Source organism: Narcine bancroftii, chromosome 2 (assembly GCF_036971445.1).
Source record: "Narcine bancroftii isolate sNarBan1 chromosome 2, sNarBan1.hap1, whole genome shotgun sequence".
NCBI lineage: Eukaryota > Metazoa > Chordata > Chondrichthyes > Torpediniformes > Narcinidae > Narcine > Narcine bancroftii.
Window position 1 is genome coordinate 171,264,988 of NC_091470.1, and position 27,906 is coordinate 171,292,893.

General features: G+C 38.2%; 1 protein-coding gene across 20 annotated transcripts in view; it reads right to left on the minus strand.

The window, feature by feature from the left end:
- The window catches only part of eif4g3b (eukaryotic translation initiation factor 4 gamma, 3b), a 346,564-nt gene that overhangs the window by 171,712 nt on the left and 146,946 nt on the right, over positions 1 to 27,906 (minus strand). For 19 of the 20 annotated variants that reach the window (XM_069919086.1, XM_069919084.1, XM_069919085.1 and 16 more), the window contains one exon: positions 6,666 to 6,851. In XM_069919086.1, coding sequence (XP_069775187.1) covers positions 6,666 to 6,851 — 186 coding nt within the window. Of the gene's footprint in view, positions 1 to 6,665; positions 6,852 to 19,039; positions 19,115 to 27,906 lie in introns of those variants that run through there. The other variant, XM_069919092.1, reaches the window with a different exon arrangement.

The window sequence follows — 27,906 nt, forward strand, 5'->3', positions numbered from 1 at the left end:
CATTCCTATCCGGGGACATTGATCGGCTGATTTACTGGGATGCAAGTGTGAAAGGGGCTTATGTCCTCACTCAACAACATAAGCAGTTCACTTTTGAGCTGCAGGGAGGGTACTGGCTAGTTTCAGTCTTTTCTCACCATTCATGGGAGCTGATGGTGACCATCACTGAAACAGCATGCAGCAAAGTTATCAACACAAGTAGTTTCGTTTCGGAACCCATCTCTGGTACAAACCCATCTCTAAACATGACCCTTGGAGTTTTCGACCTTTGTTGTAAAATTGGCTCTCAATCGACTGTTTCCTTCTGCAAGCATGCTCTCCCTCATGCACTTCAGCTCATCAGAACAAGCACGGTCTACATCTAATTAATTACAGGAATGAGAATGATTAGCTTCAGCCATTTCTCCCAATGGTGGATACTGCTGAAGTTCCCAAACCTGTCTCAGCCACATTTTTGGCTTCACACCACCTTACGTTCCTAGTAATGTATTCCCTTCAGCGTGCATTCTTCAACTTGCAGGATTCTGCTTAAAGATATGGTTCAAAACAAGTTTCAGCTCGTAAAAGAATTTTAGCTCACATGCTCTCCACTAGTCAGTATGTGTTAGGTTCACATCCAGTTGTTAATCCACATCATACAAAATGTTGCAGCTTTTTAAAAATAATTTGTTTTACAGAAGAAAAAGACCAGTTTCAGACTTTAGCATCTTTCATGAAATTTGGATGCAGATGGCTCCCACTGGGGCAACATGCAGCAAAGTTGTTAACCCAACTGCCTCTGTCCCTGAAGCTAATTCTGGCTGCACACCCAACCCTTGTTCTGGTTCTGGTGGCAAACCTACTTGCCTCCTTAAACTCAGCTGCACCCTGGCCCACACACCAGATCCGAGCTCTACACACAATACTATATATCAACATGGTTGTTATTTTCTTACCCAAATACCATGATCACAGGTTTTGGAAGTCACACAGAAATAGCATGAAAGGTAGAGTCAACTTTACATATTTGCAGAGAATGTTTGGTAATTAAAGAGAAGGAATCAGTCCCAAATCCTGGCACTGGCTCAGGCTTCACAAAGATTATATATATTTCACTATTAACTGCAGCATTGCGAGCAATTCATATCATGGGAAATAGCTCGATGTTTAGATTTATTGTCAGAGTACATACATGACATCACATACAACCTTGAGATTCTTTTTCCTGTGGGCCAGGCAGAATTACCACTTATTGGTAGTGCAAAAACTCGACTCAAGAAAATAAGTATACAAAAGAGAGAATGTAAACAAGAAGGAAGTGTATACAAACAGTGCAATACAGAAAATAAATATTCAATGTTAAATAATGTGCAAAGTAAGAGTCTTTAAATAGGAGTATGGGATTGAGTTTGTTTAGGTGAAGGAACCTGGTGGTATGAATCTTGTGGCAGCAGTGAGAACAGAGCATGTTCTGGGTGGTGTGGATCCTCGATGATTACTGCTGCTCTCTGATGCAATGCTTCATATAGATGTTTTCGATGGTGAGGAGAGTTTTGCCTGTGATGAATTGGGAAGTGTTCACTTCCTTTTGCAGGGATTTCCTCTCAGAGGTAATGGTGCCCCTATACCAGGCAGTCGGACAGCACACTTTTCACTACACAAGATTTTCAATATCATACTAAACCTCTACAAATTCCTGAAGAAGTTGAAGCGCTGACATGCTTTCTTCACAATGACATTAGAGTGTTGAGTCCTGGAAAGTTCCTCGGAGATAGTGAATCCCAGGAATTTAAATTTTCTCACCCTCTCTGTCTCTGACCCACCAATGATCACTGGATCGTACCACCTCGTTTTCCCTTCCTACAGTCCACAATCAGCACCTTGGTTTTGGTGACAGTGATTATAAGGTTGTTGTTGATGCACCATTCAGCCAAGTTTTCAATCTCCCTCCTTATTCTGACTCATCTCCCCTTTTTATACAACCCACTACTGTGATATTGTCAGCAAATTTGTAGGTGGTTTTGTTGTACTGATCCATAGTCATAGGTGTGAAGTGAGAAGAGCAGGGGGTGAAAAACGCAGCTCTGTGGTGCTCTGGACCTGATGGAGATTGTGAAGATGTTCTTACAAATCCTCATTTATTGTGGTCTGGATTCAATTACACAATTGAGTATTGAGGCCTAGGTCTTGGAATTTGATGATGTTAAATGCTGAACTGTAGTTAATAAAGAGCATGTGGCGGTGCACATCTCTTGTGAGTGAACCGGCCCCGTTTGTACCGCCGCACTGGCGGGGCACTTGCAGGAGATGGTGCCGTCAGGGCTCACTCACTGCCTCATGGCTTAGGCCACCGCTCAGAACTCCCGATGGTCTTAAAGGGGCATGCGCACAAATTTCAAATAAACAGTTCTACTGGAAACCCCACCGATTCTAATGGTTTTCTGTGTGTACCTGCCACTACATTGGTGACCCCGAAGAGCCCAGACGATATCTGGTCTCCAATCATGGACTCTTCGGCAATCAGCACCGTTTCAGTGAAGCTCCCTCCCTTCTGGACCCACCAGCCCCACACATGGTTTGGGTAGGCTCAGTTTCAACTACAGCAGATCACCTTAGACTCCACCATGTTTTACCACGTGGTTAGTGTCCTCGACAAAGAGACGGCGGCCAGAGTAGACGACCTAATCCAAGATCCCCCCCCCCCCAAGGGCAAGTATATCACTCTCAAAACCCTCCGCCTCAGCACCTTTGGGTTCTCCCGTCAGCAGCGCATGGCCAGGCCGATGCATCTCAATGGCCTGGGGGAAAAAGCCCCGTCCGCATTGATGGATGAGATGCTAGCACTGGCAGAAGGTCACAAGCCCTGCCTGATGTTTGAGCAAGCCTTCCTCGAACAAATGCCAGAGGACATCCAGCTCCTTCAAGCGGAAGAGGACTTCTCTGACCCCAGGAAGGTCGCAGCCCAAGCCAACGTGCTGTGGCAGATGAAGAGAGAGAATGAGGCCACCATGAATCAAGTCACCTGCCCTTCACCCAGCTGACCACACCTGATCGACTGGTGCTCCTCGATCTTCTGTCTGGGGGCCAGACACCACAGGAGAGTGCTCTGGAGAAACAACCAATACTTGCCACATGCCCAATAAATCACAGCTTATCTTAAAAGCAGATCTCTGGATAATGGGGCAGTGGGTAACAAAGACATGGTTTATTTTAATCAAATGCTGTCTTAATACACTGTTGATAACCAAAGGCCAATTAAGTGATGGTTAAACCATTTGATCAACATCGTGAGCTGAAGGGCCTGTACTGTGCTGTAACGATTCATGTTCTATCTGCACAATGGTGAAGGAGCAGAAGACGAGAGAGACACAAAAATGGGATTATTAACTGGTCTCTTCCCACCACTATTATTTTCTTTTATTCAGTGTCCATTCCACTGAAACCATTGAAGAGTGTTTGAAATTTTATTCCATAAAATAGCTTGGATTAAGAATTTTCCTGCATTTCCACAAGACCAGTACTAATCATTATTTATCCTTCTAGCATCTTTAATCATCTTTAACAATTTTCCCTTGCCACCATCACATCATTGGCAAGAAAAGCTTCCACACTTTTACGTACATTATTATCACTCGGTTAAACTATGGCGAGATCAAATATTACCTCTACTCAGCGCATCCTTAATCATCAAAAATCTTTTGCATGGATTGATATGCAACAATGGGATAGTTAGACCTGTATTAATGTAACACACAAGGCAGAGTGTTTGCATAGCAAGCTGTTCCAATAGGAAACAGGAAATTTCCAGCAATTAAAGCAAAAGATCTTTCACACAATATCTTCACGTTATTACCTTATGAACTATTTTATGACACAAGTAGTACATTCAACCAAATGTATGGATACAAATTAAATGATACAAAAACTGACATACTTGCATTTATGACCATTAGCTCATCAATAAGGCCTCATATCAATTTCAACATAAAAAAAAATATTTTAAGATTTGTTCATTACAAATATATAATTCAAATTCCAATACATGTGGTATAAAAAAAGAGAAAAAGAAAAAAAGGATAGAAATATAAATCTACCCTGGACTCCCACCTCTAAGCATCCAATACTAACCCCACTACTGAAAAAAGGAAGAAATAAAGAAATGGACCAGAGCTCTTCAACAGGAGTTTTATGATGATAATGTTTCATAATTTTGTATAAATAGAGACCTTAGAAGAAATAAAATACCAAAAGTTCAATTAAATATTTAAACTCACCTTGGCAAAGCCTCTACAGTTGTATTCTAGGATATTCATCTTAATACAATTTACCCTACCTGTTAACATAATAGGCAATACATCCCATCTTTCTAAATCTCTAATTTAAAAAAAATGATAAATAATTTAATTTTTAGAATTCTGAATCGACTCTAATACCTAAATATTTTATGTAGTAAAGAACACCATTAATTCAGATAGTCAATGAAATTTAAAATAATACACCGAATTAGCAATGTAACATGGAGCCTTGAGGGGCTGGGGGATATGGCACAGGTGGATTCATCATTATTATTGGCCATCTAAAATCAATAATTTATTTTTACATTGTGCATAGTTCCCTTTAACTAATGGCATAATTTCACTTTAATCCCAATTAATTTTATAACCTGACACTTCTCCATATTCTTTTAACTGGCCCAAAGATTTAAAAGGATCAAAATATCATCTGCAAATAAATCTATTTTATATTTTACATTCTTCCTTTATACCAGTAATCTTCAGATCTTTTCTTATTAATTCAGCTAATGGCTCAATTGCTAAAATAAATAAAGCTGGTGAGATGGACACCACTGTCTACTTGATCTAGTTAAATATTTTTTTTTCGAAACCTAGCCATGTCACAACTTTTGCACTAGGTTCATTATATAACATTTTAACCCAGCCTATAAATATTGATCCTAATTTACATTTTTTTCAAAACTTTAAAGAGAAAATCCCATTCTAATCTATCAAAACCTTTTTCTACATCTAAAGCTACAGCTATACTCAAATCTCCTCTCTTATGAACCAAATGTTTTAAACTAATCAATCTTGCATCATTATCTGCAGATTTCCAATTCTTAACAAAACCTGTTTGATCCAGTCCATTTGTTTCCATTTTAGCTGATATCTTATAATCTTTATTTAACAATGAAATTGATCCATATGATGTTGGTTTTAACAGATCTCTATCTTTCTTTGGTAACACAGTAATAATTGCATTCCAAAAGGAATCTGGCAGAGATTTAACTTGTACTGCTTGATTTAATACCTCCAGAAAAGGAGGCATCAAATTTCTTATAAAACTCTACCAGAAATCCATCTTCTCCTGGTGATTTATTACTTTAATGTGAATTCATTACATTGGTAATTTTTCTTACTGTGTAATCACGATTTAAATAATTTCTTTCTTGGACATTTAAACTAGGTAAATTTATTTTGAGATAAAAATATTTTTATCTTATTCACATCTTATTTGTCCTCTTAAATATGCTTTAAGTACATCTCATATAATGAATTTGTTTTCCATAGACGTAATTTCCAAGAACAAATGAATTTGTTCTCTTATAAAATCACAAAATTTCACTTTATAACAACAGTTAAACCTCCATCGATATTGAAAATTTCCTTTTTCAGACATGTCATTAATAGAGGAGAGGGATCATATAAAATTCTTGCCTTTTATTTTATACATTTAATTTTCTTGTAAGGGTGCTGATATCAGGAAAAAAATCAAATCTGGAATAAGAATCATGTCCTATAAGAATAATAAATAATCCTTTTCTGTAGGATTCAACCTACGCCAAATGTCAATTAAATGTAATTCTTTCATCAGCTTTAGTGTCCTCTTAGTTGCTTTCATTATTACTACTGACTTTGTTCATTTATCTAATATTGGATCTAAACAAAAATTAAATTCCCCTCCAATGACATTTTTCATGTGATTCTGCTAAATGGAAAGTTTCCCTTATGAAATCCTCATCATTCCACATTTGATGCATAAATACTCCTGAGCGCCCACATTTCAGAATGAAACTATAACATATCTTCCCACAGTATCCATTACAATCTCTTGAATTTTCACCAGTAATATTTTCTTAATTAAAATTGCTACTCCTCTAGCTTTTGTTTTAGAAGATGAAGCTCGACCTAGCCAATCTCTCTTTAATTTTAAGTTCTTTCTCTGTCGAGTGTGTCTTTTGTATAAAAGCAATATCCACTTTTATTTTGTTATAAGCTAACATTCTCCTCCTCTTGATCAGGCTGTTAATATTAAAACTAAAAAAATTCAAATTGTTATCCTTATCCATCATCTTAAAATCCTATCTCTCCCCATCTAAATCTTCCAGGTTTTCTCTTTCTAAAACAATAAATTCCTGCTAACTCTGTCCCAAAGAAGGAAAAAAGAAACAGTAAAAAACATTTAAAAATCCCCCCCTAAAACATGCTGATTATAGCAAACAGCACTAATCAATTTCAATAATTTACTAAAATTCGTCACTGAACCAAGAGCGAATTGTAAAATGCAATACTTCCAATTTGTGCAGACACACATTTAATTACAAGTATTTGCCACTCATGGGGTTCAGTAGTAAAGAACACTATTAATTCAGATAATCAATGAAATTTAAAATAATGCACTCCTCTTACCGGATTAGCAATGTAATATGGAGCCTGAGGGGCTGGGGGGTATGGCACAGGTGGATTCATCATTATAATAGGTCCTTGGCTGGGCGGATAGACTGCAGCCGTTGCTGTCTGTGTCCCTGGACGCATGGAAGGATTATTATTCGGTATGCTAGGTCTAGTTGGTTGCATTGGCGGTCTTTGAAAAAACTGCAGGAAAGAAGAAAGATGAATGTAAAACAAAACTCCCCAATACATTTGTAAATCAGTCTCAAGTATTAATCATCCCATATTTCCAATCAAGCCTTCAAAAAATTACAGAAAAGGTTTTCATTCAGACTGTATTCCAAATTTTAAAAAATAAATAAAATTTCAACTCATGAATATGTGATGGCACTGCACTTGGGCTGGTCCCTTCCTCCAATAATAAGTCACCCCCCTCAAAGGACAGCAGTAATTTAGTAGCAGAGGCTCACCACTAGTGAACATCAGCATTTCAACTGCCGTGTCCTGCATAAACACACATCTTGCTGAATTAAAGAACTATTATTAGCCTGCTTGTGTCATGATCTTTTGCACCCTCAAGCTAAAACAAACAGGGGGCAACCTCTGCTACTCCAGAAACTGGTCATCTGACGTTTCACTTTTATTTTCATGAATTTATAGAACCATTTTTGAAGGCACGCCTTTGAGTTAATAAAGAACAAATTTCTTACATTTTTCCAAAGCTTATGAGATCAAAAACTTCAATTTTAAAACACTGTTAGATAACTATAAACACAAACAGATCTGCAAGTTTTATGGTTGAAATGCATTTATAATACATGAAAACAAATTTAATGACGCTGCCTGACAACCCTTTGTCCAATTTCCAGAATTTAGCAAAGCCAATTTAAGTGACTAATTAGTTGATATTACCTGGATAGGTCTGAATCCTCCCTTCAACAATGAAGCAGTCAAAGTAGCAGAAAAGAGAGAAAGCCAATGGAACACCTTATAGATCAGAAGAATTATGCTGTACATGCATTCATTGCAACAACCAATAATTTTCAACATTTAAGAGAGAACTGTAAAAATACCAATCCTCCTCCAGTACAAAATTGCACTAAAGCAGACTGATTCGTTTCGAGCCAATATGGTGTATTGGAACAGATGACCAATTGTTTGGACACAGAGTAGGTGACTTTGGAATAATCAACATTTTATAAAAATGTTTAAATTTTTTTAAATGTCATCCTGTAATTTGTATTGATTTCCCGCAATAAGTTGAAAATCATTTGGCTTGAATTACACCTTTGTTGTTCTGGAACTGATGCTTCTTACCATCCTCATTCAAGATAGTCCTTACCAGCTGTGCAAGTACAGAATCTTAAGGTAAGCAACAACAGTTTGACTGGAACAAATGAATCACAAGGAACATGCCTTTCAGCATTAAAATATTTCATATCAGATATTAGTAATGGTTTGGTTTAAACATTTTTAAGTACCTGTTGAGACCAAATGAATCTGGCTCCTCTTTGTGGAAAAGTATGTTCCAACAGAAGGATAAGATAGTGAATGGAATACTTGAAACAGCTGATGCTATCTTGTATTAACTACCATCTCCTATCTGGCCTGATACATATTGTCAGCTACTAAATTACTTTACTTTCAAATCCACTTGGAGGTTGCCATTTCTCAAGACAGAAATACTACGCAATTTTATGTTATTGCAGAATGTCAGGCTGAGATCTGGTCATCAAAGTGGTTATAATAACTATTTATCAAGCAAATGGTAGTTTGCCCAGTTATCAATGCTCACAGTAGCTTCCTTCAATTTTTCTACTGACTACAACTTGAACTTTTACTAAATGTGTATAAAATGATGGTTTCTCATTTTGCTCCATTAGCTTAACTCCCCAGTGAACTATTAACTCCAATTAAAAAATGCATGCCTTAAAGTGAAGGTGTGCTCCTCTCCATGCAATGGCTGCTCAACTTTAAATGTTGTTGGTAAGGAAATGTTACTTCTTTTTTTTAGAATTTCTTTTCAAAAATATACATAATAAATTTTTAATACACATTAAACTTTTTCTTATAAACAACAACAAAAAAAACAAAACATAAGTCTCTCCCTTCATACATACAGATCTGCACTGTCAGACCTTACATATATAGAATCCAATTTAGGAAACTATGATTTTGTGTATACATAATAGTTACCTTTATAGTCCTTTTTCTTTTTATTGCTGTATTTGGGCCCCTAAGTGGTCCAGGTATGGCTGCCAGACCTTTACAGAAGTGTCATATTTATTCTTTAAATTATGTGATTTTTTTTCCATAGGTAAACAGCTGTTCATTTCCGCTGTCCATGTAGCACGAGGAAAAGGGAGTTGGACTTCCAAGTGATCAGAATACATTTTTTGGCTACCGCCCTTTTTTATAAATGAGATTTGATAATGATTCAATTTATTACATATATCCATAAAATTACAATAGCTCTGGGTTACCCGCGAAGGCCATTCCTGTTATCCTTGTTAATTTTTCTGAGATAACTTGCCAAAATGGCCTCAACTTCATGAATGACCACATAGCATGTAGATAAGTTCCTGTCTCAGTCCCACATCTAAAACACATCTCTGATATGTCTGCTTTTGATCTATGTAATTTCAGTGAGGTAAGATATAATTGGTGCAAAAGGTTATACTGAACTAATCCATATCTTGCATTTATAATTGATGTCATGCTGTCCTTACACTAATCTGACAACTTCTTTCTGGATTCGTCACCCCCAAATCTGACTCCCATCTTTCCCTTGACCTCAGCAACCCTGGTTTTACACTTTTGTTCTGGAGAGCATAGTACATTTTTGTTATGAATTTGATGTATTCCCCATGCAGACCATTCATTCAGTTTGACTAATTTCAGGTGGGATCAATGTTGGTCCCCATCTTTCTCTTAAGAACGATCTAAGTTGAAGAAAACAGAAAGTCCCACTCTGTATTTGTTTTAATTGTTCAAAGGACATAAGAATTCCTTCTGTGTAACAGTCCTTAATATATTTTATACCTTTTGTCATATCACAAATTTAATATTCTATTGCCCATGTTCATAGGCGAAAAAAGTTTTACACAATGGTGCTTTTATTGATATCCCTACTTTTTTTTCTTATACATTCATTAATTTCTTGCCACATTCTGATCATATGTATGAGAATGGGATTGTCTGTGTTTTTCTTTAGCGATCTGACATTCCATTTATAGACAAAATCCTTTGCTTCCCCTTCTCCATTGAGTGCATTCCCATTTGAATCCAAGACTGGGGTTGTCTTCAACGAAGAAGTCTGAGAGAAATCTAGCCTGTGCAGCTAGGTAATATTCTTTAAACTCGGCAAGTCTAAGATCTCCCAGCCCATAGTCCCATGTCAGTTTTACCAGCGTGATTCTTGGTACCTTATTATTCCAAAGGAACTATCTAATATGATTGTTTAGTAATTTTAAAAAGTTTTTAGGTAATGGAATAGGCAGTGAATGAAAAAGATACTGCAGTTTTGGCAACACTTCCCACTAAAGTAATTGGCCAGTCTCTCCATTTCCACCTTCCTAAGAAGAGGAATATAATTTAGTTAGTACAAATTTTGCAAGTTATTGTCAGTTGCTATTCCAAGATATTTTATTCCACCTGTCTTCCATTTAAACTTTCCTCATTTTTTTTGTATCGTTCATATTCAAAATTTGTTAATGGCATTAGCTCACTTTTATCCATATTTATTTTATAACCAGATATCCTTCCATATTTTTCTCGTGTTCCTTGTAATTTTTCAAAATGTTTAGCCGGGTCTGATAGGTATAGTAGCACATCATCGGCAAATAGATGAATTTTATGTTATTCTTGTCCAACTATATATCCGGATCCCTTCTTATTATCTCCACCAGCAGTTCAATTGCTAAAATAAAAAACGCTGGGGACAAGGGGCATTCCTGTCTGCTCGAACTACTCAAGGGAAACACCACCAACATCTGATTATTTGTTATTATTTTAGCTTGTGGTTTATGTTATAAAGTTTTTATATAGTTTATAAATGTTCTGACTATACCAGTGTTTTAAATAGAAATGGTCAAATGCTTTTTCCGCATCTAGGGTGGCTGTAATACTTGGATTTTGTTTAAATTTTGGTACGTGTATTATATTAAAAAATCTTCCTAGACTATTTAAGGAATGTCTTAACCATATAATAATTTACGGAGCGGAAACAGGCCATGTTGGCCTTTCGATTCCGCATCGGTTCACTGATTTTGTGCGCCCTTTTCCGGCATTGGTGATTTTAAGTGTAGTGTATCTTTGAGAATTTTAACATCTATCCATAGGTACTCTGTACTCTGGATGTGAAATCTCATATTAAAATATTCAAAAACATTGGCTGTGTGGGAGAAGCCAGTGAGTGGCCGTGGACAATTATTTCTCAGACTGGAGGCCTGTGACTCGTGGTGTGCTGCAGGGATCAGTGCTGGGACCAGCGTAGCTTGTCATCTAGATCCACAATCTGGACAACAATGTGGTGATTGGATCAGCAAGTTTGCAGACAATACTCAGATCAGAAGTGTTGTGGACAGCAAGGAAGGTTTTCAAAGCTTGCAGAGGGATCTGGACCAGCTGGAATAAACAGCAGATGGAATTTAACATGAACAACAATTTTGAAGGACAAACCATGAAAAGACGGTGAACGGTCGGGCACTGAGGAGTGCAGTAGAACAGAGGGAACTGGGAAAGTGCTGTCACAGGTGAATAGAGTTGTAAAGAGAGTTTTTGTCATATTGATCTTCATATATCAAAGTACTGAGTTTCAAAGTGTGGATTTTACGGTGAAGCCAAAATTGGAGTCTTGTGTGCAGTTGTGATCACCTAACGACAGGGAAGATAGCAATAAGATTGAAAGAGAAAATTCACTAGGATATTGCTCGGACTTCAGGAAATCAGTTCCAAGGAAAGGTTTAACAGGTTAGGACTTTATTCCCTGGAGGGTAGAAGAATGAGTGAGGTATTTAAAATTATGAGGTGGATAGACAGTAAACGTAGGTCAGCGTTATCCACTCAGAGACAAATTCCTTTAACATATTCTGCTTGATCTGTATGTATCACTTTTGGCAAATATTGTCCTAACCTATTAGCTAGCGCTTTCGCTAGTATCTTGTAATCAGCATTTAATAGGGATATTGATCTATATGATGAAGTTTTTAATAGGGTCTCCTTTTTTTTGGAAACACTGTAATAATTGCAGTTGAGAATTATCGCAAGAGGGTCTGCCTTTCCACTGCATTGTCCAGAACATCCATCAACAGGGGAATTAATAATTCTTTTAATTGTTTATAAAACTCAGGTGGAAATCCATCCACCTCCAGTGATTTATTGGCCTGTCCCAGGGCCTTTTTGATTTCTTGTAAAGGGAGTGTCCAATTCTATCCTTTCTCTCTCTTCTAGTTTTGAAAGTTCAATGTTCGACAAAAATTCTTCCATTTCATTCTCATCTCCTAGTAATTCTGAATTGTAAAGTTTCATGTAGTATTGTATAAAAATGTCATTAGATTTCCTTTTGTTTATACATTAGAGATTCTCTCTGTGCTTTTATAGCATTTATCATTCTTGATAACTCCTCTGCTTTAATCTGCTAAGATAAAAAAATTTGTGTGCCGTAATGTTGTTTGGTTTTTAATATAGCTTTTTTCTGTAGTCTTGTTCTTTGATTTTTTTTTCTAATTCTTTCATATCTTTCTCCAAACTATTTACTTCTAATTAAGATTCTTTGTACAAGATATAATTAGTCCCCTTAAATATGCTTTGAGGGTGCTGCTTATCAAGAAACTTTTATTAGTAGTGTTACGAGCCCAGAAGTCCCCAAAACCCAGCAGCAATAGATATTCATCAAGTCAAATGGTTATTTAAACAAAAGTTGCTTTTAATTAACTTTAAACATGAAAATGGAATCACACTTTAACTTATCACTATTGACTTAACTAATCTAACTTAACCCCCTTCTAATTCTAAGCGCACATGTATGTAATGTGTATACAAGTTCAAAAAAAGTTATTTGATTCACAGTCCAATCTCACTGCTAATTCCTCCAAGTTTACTGGTTGCAGGCAAGTCTTATACTGTACACAGAATTTCACATTTATGAAGTTCACCAGGCTTTGGTGCTTGAAAGTTAAATGGAAGGTTCTTGTCGGCTTTCAGAGAGAGATTTGTTGTTTGCTGGACATCCACAACTGATTCCTTTTTAATCAGCCACTCCAGTGTATTGCCAAAGAAACTTGCCCCCTCAGGGTACTTCAGATGTTAACCTTTTTCTTTTAGGTCACCATAGAGTTCCTTTTTGTTTCTCTTATTTCAAGTGAAACATTAGGCAGCCAGTCCTCTGCTCTTGCATGAACCACAGGGGCTTTGACCAGGTTGAATTAAGAACGCACAACCCATATTCCAAATGGGGTTTTCCACAAGCTTGCCAGCTTGTCCTGTTCCAGTCCCAGTTGCTGCTGCTGATTTTAAAACTACAGAACTGATCTTTGTCTCTCTCTCTCTCTTTCTCTCAGAAAGCCTGCTTTACTCTCTCTGCTTGCAAAATCACATGACCCTCTTAGAACAGCAAATTCCACTGCAGACAGTCTGCATCTCCTACAAGTTCTTTCATCTGTTACCTTTTTGTAAACAATGATCCATTAATGAAGTCTCTTGGGCACTCTCTAAAGCTTTTGCAAAGGCTGTGGGCCCAACATATCTAGCATGAACAGAGCTCCAATATTTTAAATAAGATCTGTTTTAAAGTGTTTGTATATGACCTGCTCTAAAAAACCTGACCCAACTTATCTCCCAAAAACTTATCTATTATCTGTCACAGTAGATGGCAAATTTGTTTCACAAAATATTATGGTATTAAGAAGTCATCTGTGCACATTCTCTTGCTTTTCCATTATTGCAATAATTAATATTAGTGGTGAGTGGTCTGATAGAAGTTTTGTTAGGTATTCTGTTTTTACCATCTGCTTTTTAACTGGGCAGACATTAAAAATAAGTCAATCCTTGTATGTGAGCCATGCACCCTTGAATAAAAGGTGTAGTCTCTTTCTGTGGGATTTAATTGACTCCATATAGAGATAAGATTTAAATCTTCATATATGACATTGTGGTTTTTGCTGCTTTCGCTCTCGTTATTGTTCCTGCAGATTTATCTATTTGGACCAAGCAGAAATTGAAATATCCTCCAACCAATATAGCTCGTCTTCCCTCTGCTGTTTTTAAGGAAGATATCCTTCATAAAGGCTTCATCATAATTTGGAGCATAAATATTCATGAATGTCTATGCTTCTCCATAGATTTTATAATGTCGCATTACATACCTTCCAGCTTGATCAATGAAAGTATTTTCTATTAACACTGGTGTATTTTTATTAATTGGAATCACTACCCTTCTTGTCTTTGAACCAAAGGAAGACAATATTTGTCCCACCCATCCTCTTTTTAATTTATCATGTTCCAATTTGGTAAGATGTGTTTCCTACAAAAAGATTATATCGACTTTTAATTTCTTTAATTATGCCAAGACCCTTTTCCTCTTCACCAGCCTGTTAATTGTGTTACTATTAAGACTAATAAACTTTAGTGTTTAATCCATAGCATTTATCAACAAATATTGTTTTTTTTGTAAACTTTATTTATTCGTTCAAAAAAACAAATAATATATGACATATACAGCAATTAAACATGAACACGAAAGGGAAATGTTACAGCATTATTTCAAAAATTGGGAAGATTTTATTGTTATAAAGAGGGTCTTGTTCTAAGAGGGTCATGTGATTTTGCAAGCATAGAGAGTAGTAAAACAGGCTTTCTGAGAGAAAGAGACAAAGATCAGTTCTACAGTTTTACAGTCAGCAGCAGCAACTGGGACTGGAACAGGACAAGCTGGAAGGTTGTGTAAAACCCCATTTTATTGTTATACAATAAAATCTTACCAATTTTTGAAATAATGCTGCAACATTTCCTTTCAGACACATTTTCATTATGTACATTTCGCCTTGAAGAAAAACACACATCCCTAGCTCTGACAGTGACATTGACAATGGTACCCGAAAGCCCACGGAATCTTCTGAAGAAGAAGAACCCCTCCCTTTAGCGCCATCTTTTAAAACCACTTCTCCCCCAGTGCCAATCCCCCCCTTAAATCGGATTTCCCACCTTGCTACTTTCCTTATCACTTTTCCCTTTTTATCCAGAGTCCCATGTTTTTGCTTTTTATTCTAGTGCCTTTATCCTGTCTTTTGTCCAACTTAACCTCCGAAAAAGTCATTCGTTCCATTAAATCTTCCCTGACTTCTTTGATTTCTGATATGTCTTTCATCGCTGATTCCACACTCGTGAAATGAGTGCACAAAATTTCCATCGTTCAGGATGTTGGTTACATCTTGGACTGATCCCACCCAGCTCTGCTGGGTTCAACTGATCCCAAGGTCCCTCTTGAGTCGCTCCTCATTGGGCTTCCACTCTATGTTCCTGGCTGAGCTGTTGCTTCTTCAATTTTTTATTTTGGTTGCCGTGGCTATTTAGCACTAGCTTTATCCATTTTTGATGATAAAATTCTGATTTTTGAGCTTTCTAACCATCTTTTTAATACTTTTTGTGGAGAGTTCTTTCAAAGCAGGTTTGCTCAGTTCCTCAGCATGGCCACGCACCCCCCAGAAATGCTACTTCTTCACTCCAAATGAATGGTGACCTCTTTCATTAGATTAGTCTGATTATGGAGCGATCATGCAAATTCATAAATGCACTGTTAATGAGAAAAATGGAATGCAAAAATGCTTTCAACATTCTCAAATTCATATAGGCATGTGAACTAGCTTTTAGTGAATCCAGAGCTGAATTGAAATAACTCAAAATTTTCCTTTAATAATATTGCAAAAGCAGCCAGATTAAAGATGGCCCAATTTGTGAATAGTTATAGCTTTTTACACTCAGATTTCAATAAATCATATCACGCTATGTGTTCCAAAAGCTAAAAATTTAGATTTTGAAAGTCAAAAAACTGAAAATCTGAAATACAAACAGAAAATGCTGGAAACATTTGACTTAGGCAGCATCTGTGGAGAGAGAGGAATACAGGGAGCATTGAAGTTAAAGATTTTTCCTTTGAACAAATGAAAAGGTTGAATTTTATTAATTAATTTCTAGTCCAGAGAAAGCAATGGAGTATAATGCTTTCCACAGTGAACTGACTAGCTGAGCCAAAAAAAACGTCATTCATGGAATCAAGGTACAAGATCAGAGGCCGCAATGGAACCATTACATTTCTTGAATCCTATTCTTAAATATTAAGCTTGAATTTGAACAAACGTTTTGCATTTTGTTGGGAATTTAAATGTCGTTCCAAATTCATTTCATGATTCTTTATTTGATAGTAGTAATTAATAGTAGTTTGACTGCACTCTGAGAGAAATCAGGCATGTTAAAAAATACAATGTGTGGAAAAAAGGAAGCAAAAGTTTAATTTTGGACTAATTCAGGACATCTCAATCAATAGTTTTAGAAAAAAACTGATAAATCAATGCAAAGTTATAATCCTATTTGCACCCTTAATTTAGAACAGAGAGGCAGTAGCTAAATTTGATATATTTAATTTTAATTAATTTTTTTTAAATTTTCATTTAATTTAGACCTACAGCACAGTAACAGACCATTTCGCCCACAAGTCCATACCGCCCAATTTACACCCCATTAACCTGCATCCCCGGTACATTTTGAACAGTGGGAGGAAACCGGAGATTTTGGGGAAAACCCATGCAGACATGGGAAGAACGTACAAACTCCTTACAGACAGTGCAGGATTTGAACTCTGGTCCGGTCCTGATTGCTGGCGCCGTAAAGGCGTTGTGCTGACTGCCACGCCAACCAACCGTGCTGCCTATCTTTGATAGAAAAAGAGAAGTCCTTAAAGAAAAAAACTCACACTCTCACCAACGGGAATGTTTAACACAACTGCAACTGGACAGCAGATTGTCAATGATCCTATCTACTCACCTCTTTCGGGTGTGGGAGGAGACAAGATCCAAGAGCCCACAGAGAAACCAAAATGGTCACAGAGAAAAGCTGAGCACAATATTTTTTTTGCACTACCAATAAGTGTTAATTCCGCTTTGCCCACAGAAAAAAAAAGAATCTCTGGGTGGTATGTGATGTCATGTATGTACTCTAACAATAAATCTGAAAACATGCAAAGACTACACAGTTGCTGGAGCAATGAGGGATTGGCCCTTCTAACAGTGCCTCCTTGCCACCCTCAAGTAAATATAAATGAGTCCGGATAGTACTGTGCTTTTGAGAGCAACGAGAGATGTTAATTTCTGTAAACCTGTGGTGATGGAACAATGAACATAAACTCAGATAGATCTACTAAATAATAATGTAGAGTACATTATATTACATCACAAATCTTTTGATGACAAATTTGGATTTGGTACATGGTTCAATTGCAACTCAATTGAACAAAAAAAAATGCATAAGGCCCCTTTTATATTTCTTTCAGAAAGTGCTTAATTGAACTGCCAGAAGTGCAGAGGAATTGTGACAATCTGCATCTTACCAATCAATAGCCATGTGATAGCAAATAGCCATTCTCAACCTTATTTTGGCAAGGGCCCCGAGGATTCTCCTCAAATTTAATCCCCCTCTTCGCTGTGAAGCAATCAAGTTTAGTTGGTTTCTTCCGTACTTTATTGACTACATAAATAAAATTGTGATTTCAGTCTGTGCACCTCTTAAATGTGCTACGGTCCCCATTGAAAATGGGTGAATCTGTTTAAGAAATGCTGATGGAAGAGATAAATATTGAACCCTGTACATTTTCATTTTAACCTCCAACAGAGAATGCAAATAGCCAGTTCAAAGTATCGTGAAAGGCAGTAGCTATAATTGGCCAACATTTGGAATTGCACTGGAGTGCCAGAGGTTTTGTGATCAAGTCTCTGAAGTGGAAACTGAATGCTGAACCTTATCACTACACAAGTGTGGTACCAAATGAGGCACAGCAAAACTGACAAGAGAGGTCCACGAGGAAGATAAAGGTTCACAGATAAAATTTCAGTGAAAATGCTGCCATTACCTTCATAAGAATGTAAAGTGAGAATAACTATTAAATCTATTTTATATGTTCCAATGAGGCAGGCACTATTGTGAGGAACTAACAGGTCTAAGAACAGCTAAGAAAAGCTAATGATCATAAACACTCCAAAAGCTTCAAAGTTCACTGCACCTGCTTAACACCGAATTGAAAATAATGGTGACACTATTGCAGCTGTGTAATGGCAGCACTGCCTCAGACCTAGAGGAGTGGGGAGTGGAGACAGAGCACTGCTACGTGGAATACAACTGCGCAGCTATTCTGCCGATGACCCCATACAGGTTTTAAACAGCCTACAGAACAGGGGTGATGGTGTTCTTTTTAAACATAAGCGAACCCATGGAGGTCCTCGTCCAAGATGGTGGCATCCATGCATGGGACCAGACCACAAGGGCTGCGAGCTGCTATGATTCAGTGGACCACTGCAGGGATTCAGTGCAGAAGAAAATCACCCCCCCCCCCCCAGAAAAAGATGTCTGGGAGTGGACAGTGAGGGACTCAGAAGCTGAAGGACTCACACCAGGCTGTGGGTTGCTGGAGATTGGATTGAGGGAACCATGTATTGCATCCGGGTTCAATATATGGAAGCCAATGGTGAGTAGGACATCTGAAGGCTCTCGGGTGGTAACAACTTCTCAATCGTATTGGAAGATCACCACCAGGAACTTGTGTTACTGCTAAAAATGGATAGGAGGCTGTGCAACTTCAGAGGTTTACAGAAGCGTGTGAATCCAGGTACACTTGGCATCACTAAACAGACTTTCTTTTATTGATGGGGGCACTGGGCTAGAGAAGCCTCTGTGTGCCTTTACAAGAAACATAAGTTAGCAAATTTTGTGTATTTATGTACATGATAAAGGAATCTACATAGATGAAGATTGGATGCTAACATTTTTACAGCTTTGTCCATGACTATAAAACAAAGTACATCATTCACTATATGTGAGCAAAGGTAAACAAATTTAAGGACAGCGCAATTTCTCTTTCACAGATGTAATGCCCGACAAATCTTGAGCATTGCAGTAAAATCTGACAAGATCACATGTACTGGGTGATAACAACACCACTTCATTTTATGGCACAAATTGAGATCATCTGACACCCAGACTGGATTGACAGCTGCAACAGATATAGTTGATAAATATGCAAGATGCTTTCTTCTACTGAAGTGAGACTCAAAACAAATCAATATAATGACAAACATGCGTAACTCCATTCTCTAGGCAACATTCCATTTGAAAAAGGCAATACTGACCTTCCATATAATTTTCAACTGTTCTGTGCTATGAATGTCTATTAAGTTCCTGTGGAGCAGCTTTTGAGCTTAGCCAATTTTTGAAAACCGAATGTACCTGTTGAAAAATGTCAGTACACTAGGATAGCTACAGAACCAGGTCTATGAAAACATTAACATCTGAAATTTAACTTGGAAGTAAGATTAGGGGGACCACACACCCAACATTGAGGTGGCGTCCAAAAAGCAGTAAATCATGGACTCAATCTCACTCATTAGACAGAAATACGTTGAACTTCCCTGCATAATATCCCAGCCATAGAGATTTTTAAATCCTTGCTTTCTTCCTTCCCACTTTGTGGGTGGGATACAATGGATTTATTAAAACATAATTTACATAATCCCAGGATTTCTAACAAAGCCAGCATTGATTGCCCATCTCTAATTGTCCTCACAAGGACAGTGTTGAACATCCACAGTTCCCGTGGGTAAGAAGCTCCAGCATTTAGACACGGTGATTATAAACAAACAGCAATACGTTTCCAAAGCTGGAGAATTGGAAATGGTGGTAACTCCATGTACCTTCACACATGCAGCCTTTATTTTGGTGAAGGTCGAAGTTTGGGGGACATTAACCCTGGGCAACAACATGAATTATGTTGACAGCACATTCCACAGCCAGTGCACTAGAAGTAGAAACACTGAATATTTTGAAGGGTGGGCAAGGTAGCAATTAAATGGACAGCACTGTCATGTTGGCTGTGAACCTTGCAGCATAGTACCTGTATTCATTCAGATGGCAGAGACCTTTCAATGCACTTTGCAGATGGGGCCAATAGTTGAATTATTTTCTGTAGGACCCCTAACCTTTGCCACTATATTTATGGAATTATATACCAATTAGGTTCATGGAGAATTATAAGCATCGCCTTCCCCAATTTTGGAGGCTTCAAATAATGGGTATTTATCAATGTCATGTATTAGTATACAAAAGAGATATCAAATTTATGTGCAAGAGTGTCTCAATTTATCAGCATCAAGATTCCATGTTCTGTCGTTAAGTTACTACATCACCAAAATCCAACAATAAATAAAACAAAGCAGCAAAGGAACCCTGATCAAATCTTAGCTAATTATAAAATGAATACAAACATGGGATAGCTTAATAGAATCAATGCAAAAGATTCATTATGAACTTTTTTCCCCCTTCCAGCTTGGAATACTTCTGCACCTTGTCCAAGTAGCCATTCATATGCAAGAGTGACTGTTTGCAGACTTTCTCGTATACTTTAAAGCAAAGCACAATAACACCCTCATCTACCAATTCCACGTCTTGCCCTCTGAATAAATATCAACATCGAGCATGAATGCTAAAGATAAGCCTTGAGCAAATGCTGGATGCCGGAAAAGAAAATCAGGCAACATCCAGAGACAAAACAGAAATTCACTTCAGTGTGACCCTTAAAGGAAATTAGGTTTTAATAAGATCAAGAATTTTAACATCCAGTTTCTCCATGGATGCTGTCTGACCAGCTGAGCATGCCATTGACTTGTAGTTCTGCTTAACCAGTGCAAGTCCTCACCCACTTTACACACGAGGCACAAACCCTCCGCCCCACCCAAACATCCCAGCTAAATTCTCCAAATAGGCTGCATCTCTAATAGAACTCTGGCTTCTTTATGTTAGCTACATTGTCTCATATCATCTAAAATTTACATAAATTTGATGACCTAAGCCAAGCCGTTTATTGGGGGAAATCCATTTAAGTTGGGAAGATGGACCAAAGGATAAAATGAAATACCACCCCCTTCCAAGATTTCACCCCCTTCCCAGATTAATGTACAGGATTCCGCGCAAAACCACATCTCATTACGAGATCTTATTAATGATTTTCATAGCATGTTTGAAGTTTTGTTTGTTTACTCAATGATCATTTTAATTTAACACTCTCACAAACCCTACTGCTTTTTCAGCCAAACCAAAATAGAGATCTGGTCATGATTGGCTTAAAGATACAGGTTTTCGACAGGTATCTTGTCAATGGAGATGTTTGTTTTGTGATGTTTTCTGTGACATTTTATTTATCTTTGGAAAATCTCTAATAATTATTTTGTGTTAAGACTTAAAGAAAATGATGGATCCCTGGATCACACAGCAATCCTACACAATAGGATTTACAATTGCACAATTGAAAATGCAAAAAAGTTGCTGACAGTTGAAAAAGGTAAAACCACAGAAGATCACCATCGCCTCTTTATTAGCCTTAAAATATAGTTCCAAAAACTGATCAAACATATGGCCCATTACTTGCCTTAAAATGATGAGTCTACCATTAAGTATGGCAGAAATCTAACTGTGCCAATACCACTTTTTGGAAATTTTCAATCATCTCATAAATTGCTACGGCAGCTTGAACTGGCTACATGAAAATCTCAAAGCCTCAGTCACATTTTACAGGAGGAATTAGAAGTCACATTTTAACAATATAGGGAAATCAAATCAGCAGTTGAATGGTCACCTTTCACGATGCCAAAAATTCCCTCTGGTTGATCAGACCTTTCAAAATTACACAGTAACTAAACAGAACACTTATAAGAAGACTTTCTCCAGCACTTTATATTAAACAACTAATAAAGTTGTTTTTTAAAAAAATGCATACAAAAGCAATTGTCCGGTAAGATTTATTATTTCAGTGCTAAAAGGACGCTGAGTCTTTCCTGAGTTTTCTGCTTTTCTTGTTAATAAGTTATTTTCTCAAAACATTTCCTCTTTGTAGCATTTCCCCCCCCCCCCCCCCTTCCTGAAGAATACTAAACAATGTAGCTGTACTGAATGCACAAATGAAAAGACTGGACAAAAATTACAACAGACGTGCAACAATAATATTGCAATTAACATTAACTCAAGAAGAAAACAAAAACATCTTGAACGTCTTGTGTGATTTAAAATAAAAGAAAGACCAAAGAAGGAAATGTTACCATTTACAATGAAAAATAAAGATAAATGTTTTACACATCTCAAAACAAACAATACTCAAATTATCAGGTAGAAATCCAAAAGGAAAGTAATGAGCATTTGCTTCTACTCCAGTTACAGCACCTAATAGCCTGAATACGCCTGGGATTGTCTGATCTCGGAAGCTAAAGGGCCTATCTCACTGGCCTGGAGACTAGGTAGAGACCTGCTGGCGATTCGGGTCTCCGCAACGTCTCCTGGAGACTAGCCGGGTCTCCGGGGAATCACCGGAAAAATCGAACATGTTCGATTTTTCTGGAGACATTTTCCAGTCTCCAGCAGGTCTCCACAACGTCTCTGCGACCTCTCCGTGGCGTCGCCGTGACCTCTCTGCAACATCTCCGCGACCTGCTGGAGACCAAGGAGACTGAGGAGAGATCACGGCAACGACGCGGAGAGGTCTCCCCAGTCGCGGACAACATTAGTCGCCGCGACTGATTTGAGACGTTGCCTTGGTGAGAAGGCAAACCATGTTTTGGCCGCTTGAGTTGCCGTGACTAATTAGTCACGCCGATGTCTCTGCCAGTGGGATGTTTTAATAAGATCAAGAATTTTAACATCCAGTTTCTCCATAGATGCTGTCTGACCAGCTGAGCATGCCATTGACTTGTAGTTCTGCTTAACCAGTGCAAGTCCTCACCCACTTTACACACGAGGCAAGGACTAGTCAGTACTTGGAGGGGAGACTGCCGAGGAACACCAGTTGCTGTAAGTTTCTGTGAGGGCCGCTGGACAAAGTGGCAGCTCTGACTGCCTTACAGTAGATAAAAATTAAAGATTTTCATTTATGTTATATTCTAAATGTAGTATTATGTGACAATAATAGAACCTTTTACATTTCTATGGATGACAAGGCCAAAATAAGATCTGCAAACTCCATATCACAGATAGGACATTCAGTGCTTGATAGGTGATGGGTGAACAGTAAGGGAGATGGAGTGTTCCTTCATTTGTAAGATTGATGAGAGTAGGGCAGTTAACATGGTCTACATGGACTTTAGCAAAGTCTTGGACAAGATTCTGCATCGCAGAAGGACAGAAAACAAGGGATCAAGGATGAAATGGTCAATTGGTTACCGAATTGGTTTGATGGATGGACTGAGAGTGGAGGGCTCTAACCATGTTACATTATTTCCAAGGAAGGTTTAGAACACATTTGAAGGGTTTCCTCTGTCTGTAACCGAATGTCTTTTTCATAATTCTAACAATGGGCTATAGATTAAAAAATACAATTAGAATCTCAATGCCAGAGATGTTGACCTCATAGAGGTTACCCAACTCATCCTGGCAATCCAACTGGAGTATCTTGCAGAGTTGCTTGATGCATCTCTCCAGTGCTATTCTAGGCAGTTTCTAGAACAGGGGGTGACTACCATAGGATGAGGGAGGAATTGGGCAGAGTGGACTGGGAGCACAGGCTAATTGATGAAACAGTTGAGGAACAGTGGAAGATTTTCAAAGAAATATTTTGTAATGCTCAACAAAAATATATTCCGGTCAGGAAAAAGGGCAGCAAGGGAGGGAAAAATCAACCGTGGTTAACAAAGGAAATAAAGGAGAGTATAAAATTGAAGGCGCAGGTGTACAAAGCTGCAAAGAGCAGTGGGAAACTGGAAGATTGGGAAAACTTTAAGAGACAACAAGGGGTTACAAAGCGGGTAATAAGAAATGGGAAAAAGGAGTATGAAAGTAAATTGGCACAAAATATAAAAACAGAAAGCAAAAAATTTTATAAATATATAAAACTGAAGAGGGTGGCCAGAGTTAACATAGGACCCTTGGGGGATGAGAAAGGAAAACTGGTAGCAAAAAATGAGAAAATGGCCGAGGCATTGAACAAATATTTTGTGTCAGTCTACACGGTGGAAGACACGTCCAGCGTGCCCAAGTGTGGAGTTAAGGATGTGAATGTTGGGGAGGGCCTTGATAAAATAGTTGTACAAAGGAAGTAGTGATGAAGAAACTAATGGGACTAAAGCCAGACAAATCACCTGGTCCTGATGATATGCATCCAAGGGTTCTGAAGGAAATAGCAGAAGTTATAGTTGATGCATTGGTGGTCATATACCAAAATTCCTTGGATTCTGGGCAGGTCCCGGCAGACTGGAAGACAGCAAATGTCACGCCACTTTTTAAGAAGGGATATAGGCAGAAGACGGGAAATTATCGGCCAATTAGCTTGACGTCTTTGGTTGGAAAAATGCTTGAAGCCGTCATTAAAGATGAAATAGTGAAACTTTTGGAACGTAAGGGTTCAATCAGGCAGATGCAGCATGGTTTTAGAAAGGGAAGATCTTGTTTGACAAACTTGTTAGGATTCTTTTAGGATATAATGGGTGCGGTGGATAGAGGGGAACAGGTTGATGTTGTATATTTGGATTTCCAGAAAGCGTTTGATAAGGTGCCGCACAAGAGACTTCTCAGTAAGTTACAGGAAAGTGGAGTCCGGGGAAGTATATTGGCCTGGATTGAAAGTTGGTTGTCTGACGTTGTCTGACAGGAGGCAGAGAATCGGGATAAATGGGAGTTTTTCAGGTTGGCAGAGAGTGGTAAGTGGGGTGCCGCAGGGGTCGGTGTTAGGCCCACAACTGTTCATCATTTACATTGATGACTTGGAGTAGGGGACAAAATGTGGTGTAGCCAAATTTGCGGATGACACCAAATTGAGTGGAAGAGCAAATTGTAATGAGGATGTGGAGAGTCTGCAGAGGGATAGAGTTAAGCTGGATGAGTGGGCAAAGATCTGGCAGATGGAGTACAATGTTAGTAAGTGTGAGGTTATCCATTTTGGCAAGAAAAATAAAAGAGCTGAATATTATTTAAAGGGTGAAAAACTACAGCATGCTGTTGTGCAGAGGGACTTGGGAGGGCTTGTGCATGAATCGCAAAAAGTTAGGTTGCAGGTGCAGCAGGTGATTAAGAAGGCGAATGGAATGTTGGCCTTCATCGCTAGAGGAATTGAATTCAGGAGTAGGGAGGTAATGTTGTAACTGTATAAGGTACTGGTGAGACTGCACCTGGAGTACTGTGTCCAGTTCTGGTCTCCATATTTGAGGAAGGATATACTGGCTTTGGAGACAGTCCAGAGGAGGTTTACTAGGTTGATCCTTGAGATGAAGGGGTTGACTTATGATGAAAGATTAAATCGTCTAGGATTGTATTCGCTCGAGTTCAGAAGAATGAGAGGAGATCTTATAGAAACATATAGGATTATGAAGGGTATGGATAGGATAGATGTTGGAAGGTTTTTTGAGCTGGGCGGGGAAACTAAAACGAGAGGACACAGTCTCAACATTCGGGGGAGTAGATTTAGGACAGAGATGAGGAAAAATAGTTTTTCCCAGAGAGTAGTCAATGTTTGGAATTCTCTAACCAGGGAAGTGGTTGAGGCTGCCTCATTAAACATATTTAAAATTCTGTTAGATAAATTTTTACATGATAGAGGAATTAGGGGATATGGGGAGAAGGCAGGTAGGTGGAGTTAGGTCATAAATTAGATCAGCCATGATCGTATTGAATGGCGGAGCAGGCTCGATGGCCCATTTTTGGCCTACTCCTGTTCCTACTTCCTATGTTCCTATCTCAGAAGCAACTAAATAGCAAGAATCAATATAGTTAATGGATTTAGTGTGCATAGAAATCACCCATGAGTGCACATGGCCTAATGGTTCCTTATATTAATCCTACAGCTTCAATTTCGACAACTTGTTACAACTTGTTATTGTTACAAGAAGCAACTCGAAACATCCCAACCTACTCTCTTGCCAACCTTTTTGTATCTTCACTGCCCTAATATTTCCAATCTCTTCCCTTCCAACTTGTCTCATCTAGAGTTAACAATGGATTGTTAGTGTCAGCTCTCCCACCACCTCTCAAAACACCAAAATATCCATTTACTTTATAAGAAAAGCTCTTTTCACCCTTAACTGGATAGGCACTGCAACCTTCATGGAAATCTAGCTGATGAACAGTGATAATTCATTCTTTGGAATGGCCTTGACTGGCTTCACCTTCCACCTCTTGTTCTCTGCAGCAAGCAGAGATGTGTAGCCTATTAGCAGTAAATCATACCCGACCTGCCCTATTCTTCTCCTCCTTTGAATATCTCACCTTGTTCTACCATTAATCAGTTTAAAAATTCTGTTTTTCCAGCCCCATTCTAACCCAAAAAGGAATCTTCACTACTTCCTCTTCAGCTTCTGTACTTAAGTACTTGTTATTGCTGGGGATTTTAACCTCCATATCAATTGACCTCACTTGCTTTTCCTCATACACTACCTCAGATAATTTTTTACTCCATCAGGCTAAGCTTCCATTTCCTGCAATGCTTTCTTTTCCAATCTCACCCTCAAACTGGCACTTTCCCCTTCACTCTCACCTTTCCAAAGTCACCAGTCGTCAAACCACATCCACTCCCTCCCTTTATAGAGCCAACATTTTCACAAAGCCCTCCTCATACTTATTACATTGCTGACCATCCAACTTGCCACCCTGGCTCCACAATGTTAGATGATTTTGTTAATACTTCGCCCTTCAGGCACTGCTTATTTCCACCTTAATAATACTACCCAATATTAGTGGGTGGAAGTATTAGCGCAATGTTGTTACAGCACTCGTGCTGTCTGTAAGGGGTTTGTATGTTCTCCCTGTGCCTGCATGGGTTTTACCTGGAGGCTCTGGTCTCCTCCCATCCTTCAAAATGTACCGGGGGGGGGGGGGGGGGTGCAGAATGGGCTCGTGGGCTGAAAAGGCAAGTCACTTTGCTTTATGTCTAAATTTTCAAAATTTACTCTGAAACCCTCAACAATGCCTTGACTATTCCAATGTATTCATCTCAGGCTTTCCTCATTTACTCTTGTACACAGGCTGCCGTGATCTGGACGGTTTCACGTCCTAACTTGTAATAATTTCTGTTTATCAACCTACATTAGTTACAAATTAAATGACACTGATTTTAAAATTCTCATCTTCATTAACAGGTTCCTTTTTCTCTCTGATCTGCTAGTCTCATAACGTCGAGATATATTGCAACACGTTCACTAACTCACTGAATTTAATTCACCATCAACAGCCATGCTTTCAATTCCAAAAGTGCTAAGTGCAACTTATTTCAGATAGTTGATACTCAAATATATGGGGAGGTGGCACCTTCACAAATATATCCTGATAAAACCCATCCAAATTAGTTAGATAAGTTTTCTTTAACAAATCTATACAGACTTTCCGTCGACACATGCCCAAGTGATTCCCATTCCAATTACTTCTGGGCACTTTCCCCATCACCAAAGTTAAACTGATGTAAATTGGTAGCTGAAGTTACCGGCTTCATTCATTTTTGAATAATTATACTTTCTCATCTTCAGACAACCAACTTGAATCTACATACTTTTCCAAGATTACAAATATCCACCTCTGGAATTTCCTTCATAACTTTCCTCAGCAACCTCGAACCAGAGGATTTATTCATTTGTTGATGTACCCAATGTTAACTTCATTTTATAAACAACAGTCACGTCCACTTCTCATCCAGGGACACATTGTAATAGATATGGTGAAAATTAGGAAGTTCGACATTTTTATGATTACCCGCTAACAGGTCAATCAATTGAAAAGATCTTTTCAAACAAAGTTTTTGCTGCTCAAGGTCAATTGTCCAAACCAAATATCGGCAACTTTTGGTGACCAAATATTTGTCTTTCATAAATGCATTGTTTGATCAGTAAAATGAGAACTACTCCTTAAGGCTAATTTTTCTTTTGGCAAAAATTGAGATGTATGAAGTGAATGGGGTAAATACCTGGTGGTGGGCAGCCCGGGGCCCTGCTGCGAACTGAAGAGAAGTAAGAAATACACAAGGGAAAGGCACACAGAG